Below are 17,036 nucleotides of genomic sequence, written 5' to 3'. Positions count from 1 at the left end.
GTTCTGCAGTGGGGGAGGGGGGGGAAAACCAGCTTACAGAAAATACTCCAAGTCTATGTCTTTAAATATCTCAGAAGAACATAAGTTCAATAGACTACACCAAAACTGAATTAATGTACAGAAAAACCAAGCCAAAGGCAGATAAAAGTTTTAAAAAGAGAAGTTAATAGCGTGATGAATCTCAGTGTTTACCCACATGAGAGTGTGAGGATGCATGCGACTTCATCCATCAGATGATGGATGACCTTCATCTCTTCTCCCCGGTGTAAGGGTAGTATAGTAGATGACTATTGTTTTTATATCCTAAAGACCTCTATGCAGTGATCACAAACACAGGGTTTGCAAGCTAGTATTCCAAAACAAAAGTAAGGAACATCCATTACTCTATTTAGACACAAAGGATACACTGTTTCCATTCTGAGCAAAATAGAAAATGTATTAAGAGAGGCCTCTGGGTTTTCCACATTAGCCCCAACATTATCCATCTGTAGTGAGAGGGAAGTGAAAAAAGAGCACAGAGTGTGAGTAGAGCTCAGCTGCTGATACAGAAGAACAGCAGAAGGATGAACTTGTTAGTCAGACTGTTACCACTGTCAACATACACCTCTCCCAACCCTTCAAACACCCTCAGGGTCAAGAACATACATCCAGCACGTTTTTTTGAATGACTGATCTTGCTCATTTACTGAGTGTTTTGTCAACTGCTACAGCTCAGTCTCCTTCAAAGTCTTGTCACAAAATACAAGTAGAAGCCAGACTTCCTTATGATTTCTCCTGCAGATTATGAACAGAACATACTATCTGCAGAAAAATGTAGGTTTCTTTTCATTCCACATGCTTATCCAGAAGCCTGGTCCCCAAGAACAGAGTATGAACCACACGTAGGAAAAACCTCATACTCTGCAGGTGATAAAACCCTCTTCAGAAGAGACCTACAACATTTTTTCTCTAGAAAAAGCAAAATAAGACCTGGGAAATAAGACAAAAATACTACCTGAAAATAATGAGGCATTTTCAACCACTGCCTATTTACAGCTGTACCTGTGGAACCCATCTGCCACACTCAATTAGGGAACAGGTCTTCAGCTATGACCTTCCTTCAGTTTATAATGAGGGGGAAAAACATCATATACATGAAAAACAGCTTGATTGGTGCAGACAGCTCATTTTCCCCTCAACATCATCTCAGGTATACCTTTTTCTGCACTAAGGAATCAGGGAACCCCAACAGGAGCACATCTCCCAGAAAAGATTTAGCAAGAGATTGAAGGAGCTCTGTCACAGCCTACAAAGGCACTGGAAATGGCTCTCTGAACTATTTATTGTATTCATTGTTCATGTGCTTTCTACTGTAGTGAGATAAGATTATCTGACACATGCTGACAGAAGCCTAATTAAATTATGCATTTAGAAAAACAGATTTGGGAAATAATTTATTATGAGGACAAAGGTTACTAAGCTTACTGAAAACCAGATTCAGCTAGAAATAACAAGAATGCATCCATATTTTCTCCAGTTCCTTCTGTCACTTATTCCACCATACTATAAAGCTTGCAAAGTACCTGTATTACAGCAGGTGTCTGAACAGTAGAAACCACAGCATTTGTTGTTTGAGATAATGTTTTCACAGGAGCAGCTGCTATTTTCTTTACTAACTGTGTGCCAGAATTCTTTGAAAAAATAAAAATAAAAAATAATTACACATGGGCAGAGAACAGCTGTCAGACAAGTCAATGACAAAACAGACATAGAAGTTGGGGTCAGATACAAACTGAGGCAAATCCTCTTAACAGTAACAATACAGGCACAGTCCACATCATTTAAACACTGCTCAGCAAAATTCTTTGTCTACCACTTTAATATTCAATAACAGATTCAGAGACATTTAGAGATAATGCATAATCAGAATAAAATGGTTAAAGAAATACATAAATTTTTACTTTTATGTAGCTCCTTACTCTTGCGTGCTGACCACACTACAAGAGATGGAAGCAAAAAGCCAGCAGAGTTCAGGGAAGGAGGAACATCCTAGGGACATGGGAAAGGTCCTCAGCTTTGGAGAAATATCCCAACAGAGGATCACAAGGTTTTAGATAGTAGCAGTAACCATTTAGGCAATTTTGGCTGGCATTTTTTTTTCTTAAAATGGTTTACATCATCATCATCAGAGAGAAGTTCACTAATTTGACCTTTACCATATGTAACAGGTCTCAAGTTTTTTCTCAAGCAAGAAAGCAAAGCACGTCGTGATGTTTATTGGTGCAAAACCAAACACCATCACCCCACTCAGAAAGGGTTAAAACGCTTATTTAACCCTCCACAACTTATCTGCAAACTCTGTTCTATCTACATAACATACAGCTATGCCAAACTAAAGTTATGAGAGAAGTTACCTGCACAGCACATATTCTGATTGCAGGTGTGCTGGTTGGCACAGATGGTCTCACACTTGTGTTGTTTTGTGTCTGGTTCTGTGCTTGTCCTATTGACTGTTGAGATACCAGCATTAGGTGGCCATTACTGCTTCTGATAAGAACAGTTCCTGTTGAAAAAAAAACACATTCAAGCTGTGAAATTAAGTTATATTACAGCTTTCCTGTATTTCTGTGGAAGAAATAACTAGACCACACTAGATAATGTAATATTTACTTTATTACTCCGAGGAACAGCTGCCAAGAAATATAAGAATAAAGTGCACATCAATCAGTTTTACTATGCATCTCATGACAGAAAATAATTCCTAAATTCACAAGAAAAACTTAACCACTGGCCACGTTGAAACATGGTGTGCATACAAGATGCAAATTGGAAAGCAGTTGACCATTTGAGTCAAAAAGATTTTGAACATTAAAAGACAGACACACAAAATATACACAGACTCTGGGATTACTTCAGCACTAATTTTAAGCAGCTCTTCATCTGCAAAATTCATCACCACTATCACACTTGGCTGCCTCTTCAGTTTCTGAACACTTAGGCACATACTTAGAGGTGAAAACACAGCTTAGAGAAAACTGTAGTGAGAACTGAAGCCTGATTAGTATCAGCTCACCTACCTGTATCAAGACCATCCCCCCCAATCAAGAGGGCGGTGGTCTCTCATGAAAATCAAGGTCACTGAGAAATTTGAAGCTGTCCCTCTGTCAAGGGTGTTTAAAAGCATTAAACCCCAGGTTTTTGTTGCAGCAGTTTGAGGCCAAATAGGGAGATTCCAGTGGGAAAGAATTAAAAAAGAAAGGGGGAAAAAAAAAAGACCACTCAGCTACTAAAGCCTCCTCCCCAAACAGCTCTTCTCTAAAAAAATCAGAGGATTCAACACAATCACAAATACAAAATGCCATCTGGATGCTTGGTCTGTACCATGTCAGATCCTTCAAGGGAGCTACAGAGGAACCTACCTTTTGTGGTGTCTCATCTCTGTCTCCAGCAGTAGCTGCTGCAAAGTCCACCACTGAAAACACCATCCTCAAACACCCTCACTAAACACTGATCTTTCAAATAAAAGGAAGAAGGAGGTACAGGAGAATCCAGATACGTAAATAAGACTACCTCAATGTTTCTGGCAGACTACATTAAACTTCCTTGCAAATTATCCAATATTTGAAACCCAGATCTTCTACGCACACTTACAATCTTTCCTAGTATAAAACAAGACTGTAGTGAAGCTCCTTTTACTACTTGGTTAGTCTGAAAGTTGTCAAAATACGACCATACAATACAGTCTAAAACACTGCTTCTGTCTGAGTTTAAATGCATACAACAGAAAAAGCCACAAACTCCACGAGTTTGGTTTTGCTGAGTATGTTTTGGGTTTTTTTTTAAACAATCAAGCTATAACCACATGCTTAGAAACAGCTTTTCATCCTCCACATCTAAAAGCATAAGAGGATATTGCAAGACGACACAAAACCTGGTATAAAATTCTGTAGCATCAACATATTGCCATTTACATAGCAGACACAAGCTGAGAACTGCAAGAGCAGCATCTACATGATCCCCTTTTCTCAAGCAGCTTTTACTACATGGGGCAGATGCACAAGGCAAGTTGCATATTCTGAAAAACAATTAACTCCATCTGACAGCTCAGCTTTCTCCTCCTCCACTGATGACTTGACTATAATTATATTTAGGTACAGATGGATCATTTAATTTAATCAATGAATAACCGGAATTATAGAAAACATATTAGATTTCTCATTTTCTTTTCACGCCATCTCATTTAGACAGTGATTCATGGCAAACAATTTATCATCAGCCAGGAAAAGAGCATTGTTTCCCTTGTTCAGACCACATGCTTATGCAGATTTCACTGAAAGAGAGGAAGCTGACCACATTTACTAGCAATGGCATTGCGCTCTGTTCTAAGTCTACATTCAGAATGGCAGAAGTGTTGCTACTGGAGATTTTAAGCTTTTCTTTTTTATAAGTCTGGTTTAAAACATCACTGACAGCTCTACTACTTTGAGAAGGCACATATAAACTTACAATTTCATATCTTCAGAGGTTTGGAATGCATTAAGAGTTAGTTTTCATGTATATTTTGGATATTTTGTCACTGCTCATTACATTTGTTTGTTAAGTCAAATTATCAGAAGTGCATTTCCTACTTCTGCATTTGAGAAACCACACTGATACCAGTCAACTTGATTACAGGCCTGGGACTGGTTTTGCACTACTGTTCTGCATTTTCAGTTGGCATTCAACAGAGATGGAGACCTTGCTGGAAAAGTATCCCATCCTCCAGTCACCTGAATGGGATGAGTTTCCAGCACTATCTACCTGCCTGACAGGAAATTACCTCAAGATCGAGCTAGAAAGTATATGCAAATACAATACAGTTCATATGTAAATTCATTAACATCTCCAAAACCAGAAAAGATAAACAAGTAACCCTTGAGCAGGGTTTCTTGAGCAGGATAGCAGGGATTCTGAAAAGGATGTAACCCAAAACAAAGCAGGTTTCCAGCCCTAGCAACAGGATAAGGCAACACAAGGACATCTGTACTGAATTAAAATAACTCTGTGAAAGCATCCACAGAAGAAGTTACCTGAGGCCAGTCTGGTAGTCATAGCCTTCATTGGAACATTCAACTATGCTAATGTCTGTTACCTGAATATAAGTTAGAGTAACAAACAGTCATTTCCCTATCTTTGTTCCATTTGGCAGAATTTTTAATAAAGCACGGTAACCTTTTCATGACAGCAGCTCTTTGTGACACTGGCAAAATTATAACTCCAAAACAGTATTATGGTAATCTACTAACTACTGCTTCTGCAGGCTTAATGCTATTGATGCCTGATGCACAGATAAAGCTGAAGGCAAATTTGAAACAGCTGTCAGAGCTACAGTTCCACCAACTGAAGAGCCACATCTTGTCCAAGCATGAGAGACAGTTCTGGGCAGTAACAACCTGATGTCACACAGGGACAGTAAACTGACACATGAATTGCCTCGAACACTTTGAAAGCTGTTGAGAACAGCACTTATTTTTTACCTCTCATTGCCACAATTTAATTACAGTTTTTCACAACTTTGATACTCCCCTTCCGCCTGGAAACAAAAGCAATAACCCCATACTGCAGCCAATAGCACAGACTCCAAGAGGCAGCACAGGAGGTCTCTTATGCCAGAAGAAGAGGTTCCATGGCTCTCAAAACCAATGCCTGAAGTCTCATACACTTTATACAGCTGCACAAGTGTGAAATGAGGGAACAGCAGGTGATGGTAACCTTGAGGCTCTCAATAGAAAGGTCACGTAAACAGACTCATGCAGCTACCAGGACACTACTATCAGAATTGAAGGAAGTGCAAGAATCCACATTCTTCACTTGGCAGGGGAGGAAGACAGTACTTCTTAGCAAGAGCTTTTTTCACATTCACTAGAAAGCAAATACTAGCAAAATAAATGTGAAAACACATAATGTCTGGCAGTCACCGCAACTCCACAAGAAAATGGGAGGAAGAAAGAGAGAACACACAAGACAACACAGGATCTCTGAACAGCTGAAGCATGAAGTTTCATCTAACACCTCTCAGCACTGCATTCAAAAACAGAAAAGGTATTGGCAACCTCGGCAAAATATCAGCATCAATGGTAGTAAATGAAGAGTGATGAAGCATCCTCATAAGACTAGAGATGCCTTCTTTTGGGCTGCACTTCCAAGAACATTGTTTGACAGTTTTACTGGAGCTGTTTCAGAGAACAGGAACGCCTCCTCACTATTCATGCACTTTGCTAGGAAGAGCAAGGCACAATCCCTTTGGGGTTACAAAGCTGTTCTTATTTTCAAACCAAAGTGACCAGTTACTGAGGGATCTGAAATAATCAGGGATTATTTCTTACATGCTTCACTGCAGGACACAGGTGTCTCCTGCAGATTTAAAAAAAAAAAACTTTTTGCAATGAATTGAGACTTCTGTCCTTAGATATTCTGCCTGTCCTGCCAAAAACATACTTTGGAAAATTATTTGGTTTTCCTACACTGGTTGAAAAGGCAGTTAAAACACAATCAGCTGTTTCAGCCACTTGTTCTCTGCACACTTTTCTTCAGCTGTAACCCTGTGAAGGGAGCTGGAGGGGAAGCACCTGACAACCAAAACCCATCTCAGTTTCCTCCAAAGCTACACAGAAGGAGCCATGCTATACCTTCTTACCTTGAAGAGGTCTCATTGAGATCTACACCCAGTGCCCTGCCTTCTCCTGGAACCAGGGCTGCAGGTACCCTGCTTTGAGGAGGAGAGCCTGGCAACAGTCCTGCAAAGCTCTGGCAGCCACCACCCAGATCAGCCTCTTCTGAGACATGCCAGCACTGTGAGCAATGGAAAATCAGAAGCCTTCTAATGAAATTTAATTTCATTTCCTTTCACAAACTTGAGATTCCTCTGCTACAAATTTTCCCTGCCCCAACACCATTAGTGAAGGAAACCCAGCTTATTCTGAACTTGGTTTAGCACCCAGCCCAGGAACCAAGAAACACAGGTTAGCAGCTTCCAGAAACCTCTGCATTTTGACTAGAAAGCACTAAAACCTCATGGGAGCCACGAGCAAGAAGCTGTGGGATAACGGCAGAGATCTGTTTATGCCACTGTATGTAATGCCACCTGCATGGGCTCCACTGTATTTCAGGGAATAGTGTTAAGGAAACCACAATGCTGTTAACACAAACCTGTGCTGCCAACTGAAGCTCTGGCCTTCATCCAGCAGCACTGAGCACCAATGAATGCTAAAATCATCCCACCGCAAGGGCAGCTTCCACCATGTAAGACAAGCCTGAGACATTTCTGATGGGGAACTTCCCCCAGGAACTTCGTGAGATGAACCAGATGGCGTTTGTGCTCCAGGGGAGATACACCTTATGCTTTAATTACAGGTGAAGCTGAAGTTGTCACGTTAAGCCACCGCTTTGGTTACAAGGTTTCTAACCCAACTGCTCAACCAAACAGCTCTTGGGGAACTGCTGCTTAGGGAATAACCTGAGGAAAGGAAGAGAAGTCTTTTGCTCCTAAAATAAAATACAAGCAAGAACCAACCACAGTGAGACCAAGCTCATTTAAGAGAACGTAAGTCACAAAAGCTGCATTCAAAGAAGGGTAAATTCAGCTTATTTCAAAACAAGGAGTGCCTCCATCAGGTATGCTGCCAATCTTAGTAAAGTACACCTAAATCCAATTATAAAAAGAAGGCTAAATGGGGACTTCCAGGTCTCAAATCAGTAATTAAACAACAAAAATGTTTTAAAGCAACAGTAATGTGTCAGAGCTCGCTGTTCCTAAACAAATCCCATTCTTTCACTGAGCTACTCAAAACAAAGCAATAGCTTTTAAAGAAGTTATTTCAAGCTAAAACCAAGCTTTAGTGGGAATGTTTTCATAGGAAACTAAATGGCAATTAAAAAGGAATAGTGGTTTTAAGTTTCTTTGACTATTTAGGATCATTCAAAACTTGGAAAATAACATACCAGACACTATTAATCCATGCAACAGGTTTTGAATACAGTTTTTCTCTCTAAAGACATCCCTTAGGGAAAAAAAAGTCTGTTTTTTCCTGTTCAATTCCATTTATTGAGCCCCACAGAACAGGTCACTTAAAAGTTTTTAAAGATGCATCACAGGACTGAATAAGAAAGACCAAAAAAGGGCATTATTAGAGATGTAGACTGTGCCAGCAGTGATTGCATCAAGGTGCATTATGCCAGTAGGTTAGCTGAAAAAGAGTGCAAAAGAGGCACAAAGTGTTAATGAAATGCTGTCAAAGACAGTAATTAACTTCTACATGATTGACATAATCCTTCTAATATGAAGGGGCTGTAATGTTTTCGGATGAAGTATGGTCTGTAGTGCATGCAGGAGAACTACTTACTCCCTATGAACCTCACACAGTACTTGAGTTTTCCTAGATATCTACTGCAAATTTCTGTAGTGGAGATGAAGAAACAAGGACAACAGCCCGGTTTGGAGGAAAAACCTAGATGTGCTTTTCACTGTTTTAGGAATGAAGCCGCAACAGTGATCTGGAGGCTACACCAAGTTATCTCATCACAGGCTCCCAGTAATGATCTCTAACTTCTATTTTTAAATGCAATTGACTTCAGAAAACAGATCTTTTGTGAAGTCACAAAGAGTGCCTGATTTAGGCTTTTCTTGGGAAAAACACCTGTGTTTGTTCTCATATTTCCCAGATAAGTAGGGCAGAGGGCTCATCTACACTATATGGGGTCAAGATAAGTTGTTCAGCAACTACATTACATCCACAAAACATTTTACTCCATACAAAAAATCATTCTAACCTTTGGAAGTCGATTCTAGCTGATATAAGAAGAATTCAGCAATGTCCAACCCACAACGAGCGCTGCTATTGCAGCAACCAGAATCACCCACCACACATCCAGGCCCTCAAACAATTAATTCCATTCACATTTTGTTTCACCAACTAAATAATTGCATATCTCAGAAATCACCCTCTGTGCTCTTTCCCTCTGTCCCAGGGAAGCTTCTAAACTAATGGGTCTTCATAGCAATGGCTCAGAACCAGTGACTAGCATGTAGACATTGCAGAGTCACAATGAAATGTCAGATTTTGAATTCCAATGAAAGACACCTTGTTTTACCCATGGATATGGAAAACATTAATTTCCATGTCAGGAGAGAAATTCAAAGGGCATAATCCCCATATTCTTTCATGCTACAATAGAACACAGTCTATACATGTTATACCTGTAAGCTCTTTAAAGATGTTGATGGCATCTCTGTCAACTGCACAAACTGCACTGCAGACTCATGTAGACTCTGGGATACAACTTTCAAGGCTGATGTCTGACATCTCACCTTTTCAGAGCCAGTGACCAGCTTTCATTGCAGACACCACTGTCCAGCTGACAGCACAGTTCCACCTGCATTAACATTTCTCAGACTGTCTGGGTTGCTGTGAGCAGTGTTTTAAACAAGCACCATGTACACACTAACAGCTGGAGGGGTTTGCACTCCCAGCAAAGGCTGCTGCCCCCAGTAACTCCAACCTCTGGCTAAGCATCTTTCTGTGCTAACAGCAGGCACCAATTCCTGCGATAGCCAGTGCAGACACAGGCTTTCCAAGCACAGAAAACCAGGAAAGGGATGATGCTATCTCTTCTAGGCAGGATGGAGCAGACTCTGGTATCCTATTGTTTGAAACAGTCTGGAATAATGGACACCACGCATCTTTCTCAAGAGTGTAAACAAAGTCCCCTCTCCCTCCCTTTCTCCAGGAACTAGACACAGAGTGCTAAAACTGCAAAAAATCTGAAGCCAAGTTTCACACACTGCTCAACCAGCAAGTCTTATCCAAGCTGTTGAGGACTAGCTGCTCATCAATGTATTTTGGTGCCCAGATGGATATCTGTTTAACAGTCTAGCAACTGGGCCCTCTTAGTTTTCACATTTTCTGATGCCTTTTCACAGAATACAGGCCTACATTTCAGCATTGTCCTCGACAGCATATACAGCTGAGCTTCCTTCCTTGAGAACACATTTAGAGCCATGCAATTTTACAGTTAAAGTAGAACTCTTAAGCAAAAGTATAACTGTACAACCAACAACAAACAACCAATAGGTTTTCTGGGCATAGTTACAAGATGGCAATACCATTTCTATTTGGATTCAGAGTGTATTTATTACACTTGAATCCCAAGAGGTGTTGTTTTTATTGTGTGTAGGCATCAGGGATTCCCAGCCAACACTGTGCAAATAAGGCAGAGACTTATTTGATATTGTGATAGCATCTAGCTCTTGTCCTTGGGCCACACCTTTCAGCAACTGGGATCATTTCCCATCAGCATTTCCCCATCACATCTTTGTGGTTTGCAACTTTGCACTTTGAGGCTTGGTTCCTTTCCTATCTGAGTAATCAGACAGTTCTAGGGCTGTCTACAACTAAGATGATCTGGCTTGAGCATTCTCTGGGACCCAAATTACCTCATACAGAAGCTTCAAATATTTGCTGGGGACTCAGCTGATGGCAGTGAAATAGTACCTCAAAGGAGCAAAGTGACACTTCCTTACTCTCAAGACAATTCCTACTGCACTGAAAGAAGCACTGAGTCTCTACACCACATCCTCTTGTGTACTCCTAGTATTCACTGAAGTGAAATTCTTCAAACAGCAAGTTATATGCTTGGCACGCTGCAGCCATATATATACAGCAGACAGCTTTCTAAGGACCAGAAGGTATGCCAACACCCTGCACTTCCCATTTCTGGAACAGCCATTGAGCTTTTACTGAGAAATCTGAAGCTGAAATGTTGAACCACAAATCTTAACTTTAAACCAAGAGTTGCTGAAAACATCATCGGTGTCTTGGTGGTATTTTAACAAAGGACAAGATCAGTCACCTTCAAATCTCTGTCTCCTTTAAGTAAGAGGTCAGTTAATTCAGATTAATTTTACAATGGGATATTTGTTTCCTCATTGCTTACTTGGGGACCAGAAGAAAGTTGAATTCCACTTCTGAAAGTGCAAATTCACTCCTGGGCTGGATGGCTTTTCACTTGCAAACAAGGGATCAACACTGAATTTTAACACTGATCACCATCTTGCTTAAAGTATGATGGAGCAAACAAAAATTATTGCAGAAGACAGCAAAACCTTCATGGGAAGCATTAACTACACAGATATTGTGGAAACTGTCACCAGACCTGTGTGATATTTGTCAAGTGCCTAGGAGGGCAGTCATGTATAAAGGTGTTCTGAGTGCACTAATCCCCTTGAACAGAGAACACTGGCTGGCCCACTGAGACTGCCTGGTAATGCACCATCCACTGGACCTGGCTTCCAGGGCTCCACTGGGAACAGGTGGCAACTGCCACCAGGCAAGCTGCCAGGGAAAGGCTTCAGGTGCTCTGCCAACCAGGGTGTGCTGTTTCACCCAGCTGTTATTCTATCCTGGACATCCACCCAAGGAACTCTGATTTCCCAGCCAACTCCTAGGAGCAGCCAGTACTAATGAAAGCATCTCCTCTGCCTCCGCCAAACTGGAAGTGTGCTAGAAGAAGCCTGCAAACACAAGCTGTGAAAATTAAGTGTTACCATATCATTGGACTGTTCTTACAGCACAGTAAGATCTTCAGCAGTTCTTACAGCACAGTAAGAGCTTCAGCAGTTCTCCAGCCTTAACAGACCCTAGACTTCCTCACTGGCAACAAGGATCTTCCATCTATTGCTATTTTTACCACACTTCAGGTTGCAATCAGAGACTATTTCCTCAAGACACTGGTGGAAAAGATCTGTTAGTGGACTTTGTTCTAAAGGTGATCCAGATGGCAGAGCAGACCTTAATCCTGACAACCTGAATAGTAAGACACTTAAAAATACCTATGGTGATCTTCTCCATTTTGCAAATTTCACCTGGTTTTCTTCTGACATCATCAATTTTCAGAAAATGCCAAGTGAATTCTCAAAAAAGTTTTTGCCTTTTGCTTTTGTCTAAATGATTAAGGCAGTACTAATTATTCAACTTTGATAGTTACCATAAGCATTGCCATTTACATCAAAACTTGCATACGCATATCTGTAAATACAATCCTACCCACTAGGTACAGCACAGACTCCAGTCAAGTGGCATAACAAATACCTGGTTCTCTAAAATGACTTAAAAACCCTGGTATGGTTGCTACTCAAAATAACAACACATGAGCTTTCCTAGATTTTATCAGCATATTTGGGAAAAACAATACTGAAACATAATTAGTATTTCCTCCAGCTGTCACCTGTGTGAGTGATGCTATTTTTACTGCTACAAGCTGAAAGGTCCTTTAAATACTGCAGAGGCAACACAAGTCATGCTCACGTTCTCTCTCTTCTAAGGATTAAAAAAAGTTTACTGTTCACCAATCTGTAGCTGTAATTTTTTGCAATACACTCCAATCGATGGTAAAATCTGAACAGCATTTAACATTAATTTTACTGAGCATCATATTTCCATGCTTCAGTATTCAGAATGCATCTTTTTTTTTTTCTGTGTGTTGGAAAACCATAAATCTAGACATTAGCTTTGCATTTTCTGCCAAGATTTAAATCTTAATTCCTACATGGCTGTGCATTTAATCATACGAAGGCATTATTTTGCTAGACACACTCAGTCCTGAAAGCAAAATTAAGTCCCACAGTGCAGCTGAAATTTCAACTAGTTACAGCACAACACATTTCCTTGCTATTATCTAAGTTTGACTTAGTTCTTCAAGCCCACCAAAGCTTTGTTCACCCCTCCTCAGAAAAAAAAGTTGATCAGTGTCACCTAATGTGAAGAGAGAAGTTTGCAGAGAATCCATCCCCAGAAGCCTGCTAAACAGAAAATGTTATTGGGATACAAAAAGTTACAAGCACGGATTATTTAGCCCCTACTGCTCTAAGCGCAAGTACTATGCTCAGACTTCATGGGATTACCAACATCCAGAAACTGCATACTTTAAAGGAATTTCTACCGTTTTCTGCCTGTTGAAACAAGAAATCTTTAGACAGCCTACTCCAGCTCAAACATAATATAAATTAAGAAGTATTTTAAAATCAGCATTTCCCCCTATTCTAAAGCAACAGACCAGATACAAATATCACCTAATATTCATATCATCAAATTCCTCATGGTTTTACCACTGAAAAACAACAACAACTGGAACATGACGAGGGAGAAAGCAGAAGGCAGCAGCATCCCGATGTTTATCAGCCCTTACTTCTTCAGGTTACCTACCTTATGTTCTACAGACAATTAAGAGAAACTCGACAAGACCAGGCTCCATACCACCCCACTGCAGTTTTGGAATACCCACGCCGGGTCTCTCCTTCCCACCCACAGGAGTGCACCTGCTGCCTGCCTGCTCCACGCCATACAGCCCAGCCACCTGACACAACAGTGGCTGTGCTTTCTGAAGTTACCCACAATCAGCCTTGATAAGTTGCAGGCAGTGGAAAACCTGCCACAGACGAGGCAAAACATCCAAGCAAAGACAAATGAGCTGCAAACAGAAACCAAGAACCTGAACTTGCTGCTGTTCCCCTCTAAGGCAGGTGCAAAGGAAACCTTACACAGAGACCATGCCTTGCACCACACTGCTAGTGAAATTACAGCACACTCAGGGCACCTTCTCTTTGCTGACACTGTGCTTGCTCAGCCCCACTGGTGTTAGCAGTAATGGAAAGCATAAAACAGAAATACACACACCAGAGGCAGCCAATGCTACAGTGAAGAGTGATGGCAGCTGCTGCCACAGCCCTGTGTGGCATGAGGTGAGGTTTTCAAAGAATTTTCCTGTTCTAAGCAAATTGAAGGTAACAATGGAGGATCCCTGGCATCTGGTTCAGTTCTGTCCTTTTTCATGCCATCAGCAGAGAAGCAGATTTATCTACTAATTGTCCTTTCAACACCTGCCTGTAATGAGCATTCCAGGGCCAAGGATAGACTCAAAGTACAGGTACAGAAGTGAGAAAAAGCTAAGTTCAAGAAAAGTAAACAAAAAGATGAAACAACATTCTTCTTGTTGTTTTTATGCTCTTTTTCTGCCCTCTACTTCTCCAAAGCAGTGTGGGGCCCAAAGACACTAAGGTGAACTATAGACATTTGTCACAGCCCTTGCCTCCCTCCCCTTTCCCTTCCCAATTATTTCCTCCTGTCTAAAAGCACAGCCCATCCATTTCTCCCCCTCATTAAGCTCAGGTTAACCAAGGACACAATTTCTTGTTAAGCAGATGGTCCATGACATGAGACTTTTGCAGGTTTGTAGCATCAGCACAGGCCACATGGAGCTCAGGACTGAGGCAGCACAGCGCTCACCACGCCGCTCTGCTCTCTGCAAACCCAGACTGCGACGTGCAAAGCCTTCTGAAATGCTGCTAGCCTCGCTGCTCTTGTCAGCAAAGAGGGCAACTGAGGAAAGGTCCCTCTGGCAGATCAAATTCCCTCAATTTGGAAGGACATAGCCCAACCACTGAGTCTGAGAGCTGATGACAAGAAGACCAAAGCCATCCCTGAAGTCAGACCAGCTGGAGACCCACTTTGTGCTAAAGCCTCCAGTGGTGGTCAGCCAGGGATGGACTGGAGCAGGAGGAAAACCCTTGTTACTCATCAGCAAGCCTGAGTTCTTCAAGACCAAGAGAACTTGTAAAGCTCAGTGGTCTTTCCTGGACAATCAGACAAAAAGAGGCACTTGGCAGATGGGCAATCTGTGCTCAGGGACATGAGGAGTCAGTCATTAGCCAGTGATCTGCTTTTCCCAACTCCTGGTTTTATTCTGAGCAAGAGGAAGGGGGAGGTAGAGATGGAAGAGAAGGAGCAGCATAAATCCCAGATTTCCATGAACCTCCACTGCCCTCCAGGTCACAGAGGCAAACACAGCTCTGCTGGTGCCCTTCCTTCCCCAGACTGCAGTGCTGTGGAAGCAATGCCCACTCTGTGTCACAAGCAGGTCATCAGAAACTCAGCATGGCCAGTAAGGGCAGTGCTGTCCAGCCTTCCTCAGAACAAGCCACCTCAAATACTTCCCTCTGAAACTCAAGGGAAGGATGTCTTCTGTATGCATTTTTCTTAACAGGTGCCACAAAAGATGAATGCCATGATTTTAAACCTAAGTGCATCCTCCCTTCCGTATTTTATCCTGTGTGTCTAGATTTGGCAGTTTATTTGGAAAAAAAAACACTTTTCAAGCCTAGGAATTTGGTGGTTTATTCCACTTCTTTTTCTTAATGCTGCTAACTCTTGTAGCTTTAATGCTATCCATCTTGCATTTTTTATTATTAATTAAAAATTAAATCCACCTACAAGACAGAGGTAAAATACTAACACTTTTTCAAGACAGAATGCATTTTTATATAACCTTGCAACAATTACATAGACAAGTTCCCCTGAAACATTGATCCATTTGAAATCTGACAATGTCTAGTTTCTTCTGAGGCACTGAAGTCCACACAGTTATTTTTATTTACAATGCTGCAGAGTACCAGCACCTCTGAACTTCTGATACAAAGACTGCATTGTCCCAGGAGCAAGGAAAACAAGCTGATGCAACTGAGGAGTAATACTATGTTTGTGACATCTGCTTCGTACCACAACACAAGTCAGATGACATTCAACAGTATACCTGGATGCAGTCAAACTTAAGCCACTACAAAAAACCTGTAAGTTTTGCTAATTTGTAGTTTCCAAAGCACAGGCAACTCACATGATCATCCACCTTCACAGCAAGGTGTTTAACTGAATGTCAATACATTCCAGAAAGCAAAAGTATGAATACCTGGGAATACAAAACCTGAATACCTGGGAAGCCCTGCTACAAGAAGTTAATATATTTCCATTATGGTTAATTTCAGAGGAAAGTTGGCAAGGATTTAAACTCATCCTTGACTGCTCACTACCCAGACATTACAGCATCATGAGTGCTGGGAAATCTACAGTGAAACTGACTGACTAAAGACTTTTTTTTTTTAATTAGCATTATATATCTCTTTGGGAGGTGCATGTCTTTGATAAGGACATTAGGATTTAAAAAAATGAGGAAAGAAAAAAAAAGCAAATATGCACTACCAGCACAGGAATTACTGTAAAGCCAATCATCCTTTTCAGCAATATGCAACCTGAAAGTAATTGCAACAGATGCTCCAACAACAGAACTGTCCTGGCAGGAAATAATTATAGCATCAAATAGCAATGAAGTCATTACATATCTTGGGGTCTCAGCAGAGTGAGACCAAAACCAGTGGAAGCAAAGTAACTTTTTCTTCTTTTTTTTTTAAAGTACTTAAATACAGCCCAACAGGGAAAAATAAGATCAGAATCAACAACACATTCTCCCTCTTAAGAGAAAGTGCAGGTGGAAGCCCTGGCAATCCTCTGTTGCTATCCAAAGTATTAAGGTGTCTGTATCAGCACAGTGCAACTCCTACGCTAATATTTTCACTGCTGCTATAGGAAACGCATCTGTAAGAGCAATATCTCTCTGAACCCTTCGGTTTCCCACAGAGGGTTTATAGAAAAAAAGGGTTTCAAGGAGCAACACGTAATGAACTTTCAACTCTGTCCTCCTTAGGCACGGCAGTATTTTGTTCCATGAGCAGTCGCATCGGCCTGGTTGTGCCTGTGACAAGAATTCCCGCGGGACCGCCCGGTCGGAGGCGAGTGCGGGCAGCCGGACCCGCTCGGTAAGTCACGGAGCCGCTCTGCAGCCTCCAGCCCACGCTCACACCCCCTCCCCGAGATACTCCTCCATCCAAGTTCCACTAAAGCCTCGAGCAGTCTTTACCAAGCCACACATAAGGGTAACTTGGCCGCTGAGTTTCTGGTTACTTCTCCTGCTCTTCGTGCTATCCAGCAAAGTGAGAAGTTGCATTTATCCAGAGACTTCCAGATCCATCCTGCAGACAGGCTGTAAGCATCCCCAGCGCTGCTACCCGACTGAGCCCCAGTCACACTGCCCATGCCCCACAAGGCAGACGCACACGCCGGTTCCCAGAAGTTTGGGGCAGACAAGCAGCCCGAAACACACACGGCCACTACATCACCGCCACCCACGTCGCCCTG

General features: G+C 41.6%; 1 protein-coding gene across 1 annotated transcript in view; it reads right to left on the bottom strand.

The window, feature by feature from the left end:
- TAF4B (TATA-box binding protein associated factor 4b) overlaps nt 1–3,071 on the bottom strand; it is a 57,253-nt gene extending 54,182 nt beyond the window's left edge. The window contains exons 1-3 of the mRNA XM_031066607.1: nt 3,053–3,071; nt 2,394–2,542; nt 1,563–1,670 (exon numbers count right to left, since the gene is read on the bottom strand). Of these exons, the coding sequence (XP_030922467.1) occupies nt 1,563–1,670; nt 2,394–2,542; nt 3,053–3,071 (276 nt within the window). The remainder of the gene's footprint in view (nt 1–1,562; nt 1,671–2,393; nt 2,543–3,052) is intronic.
- Between the last annotated feature and the right edge of the window lie 13,965 nt (nt 3,072–17,036).

This window comes from Geospiza fortis, unplaced genomic scaffold (assembly GCF_000277835.1).
Source record: "Geospiza fortis unplaced genomic scaffold, GeoFor_1.0 scaffold53, whole genome shotgun sequence".
NCBI classification, from domain to species: Eukaryota; Metazoa; Chordata; class Aves; order Passeriformes; family Thraupidae; genus Geospiza; species Geospiza fortis.
The sequence above is the reverse complement of the archived record's forward strand: the minus strand, read 5'-3'. Positions and strand labels throughout refer to the sequence as shown.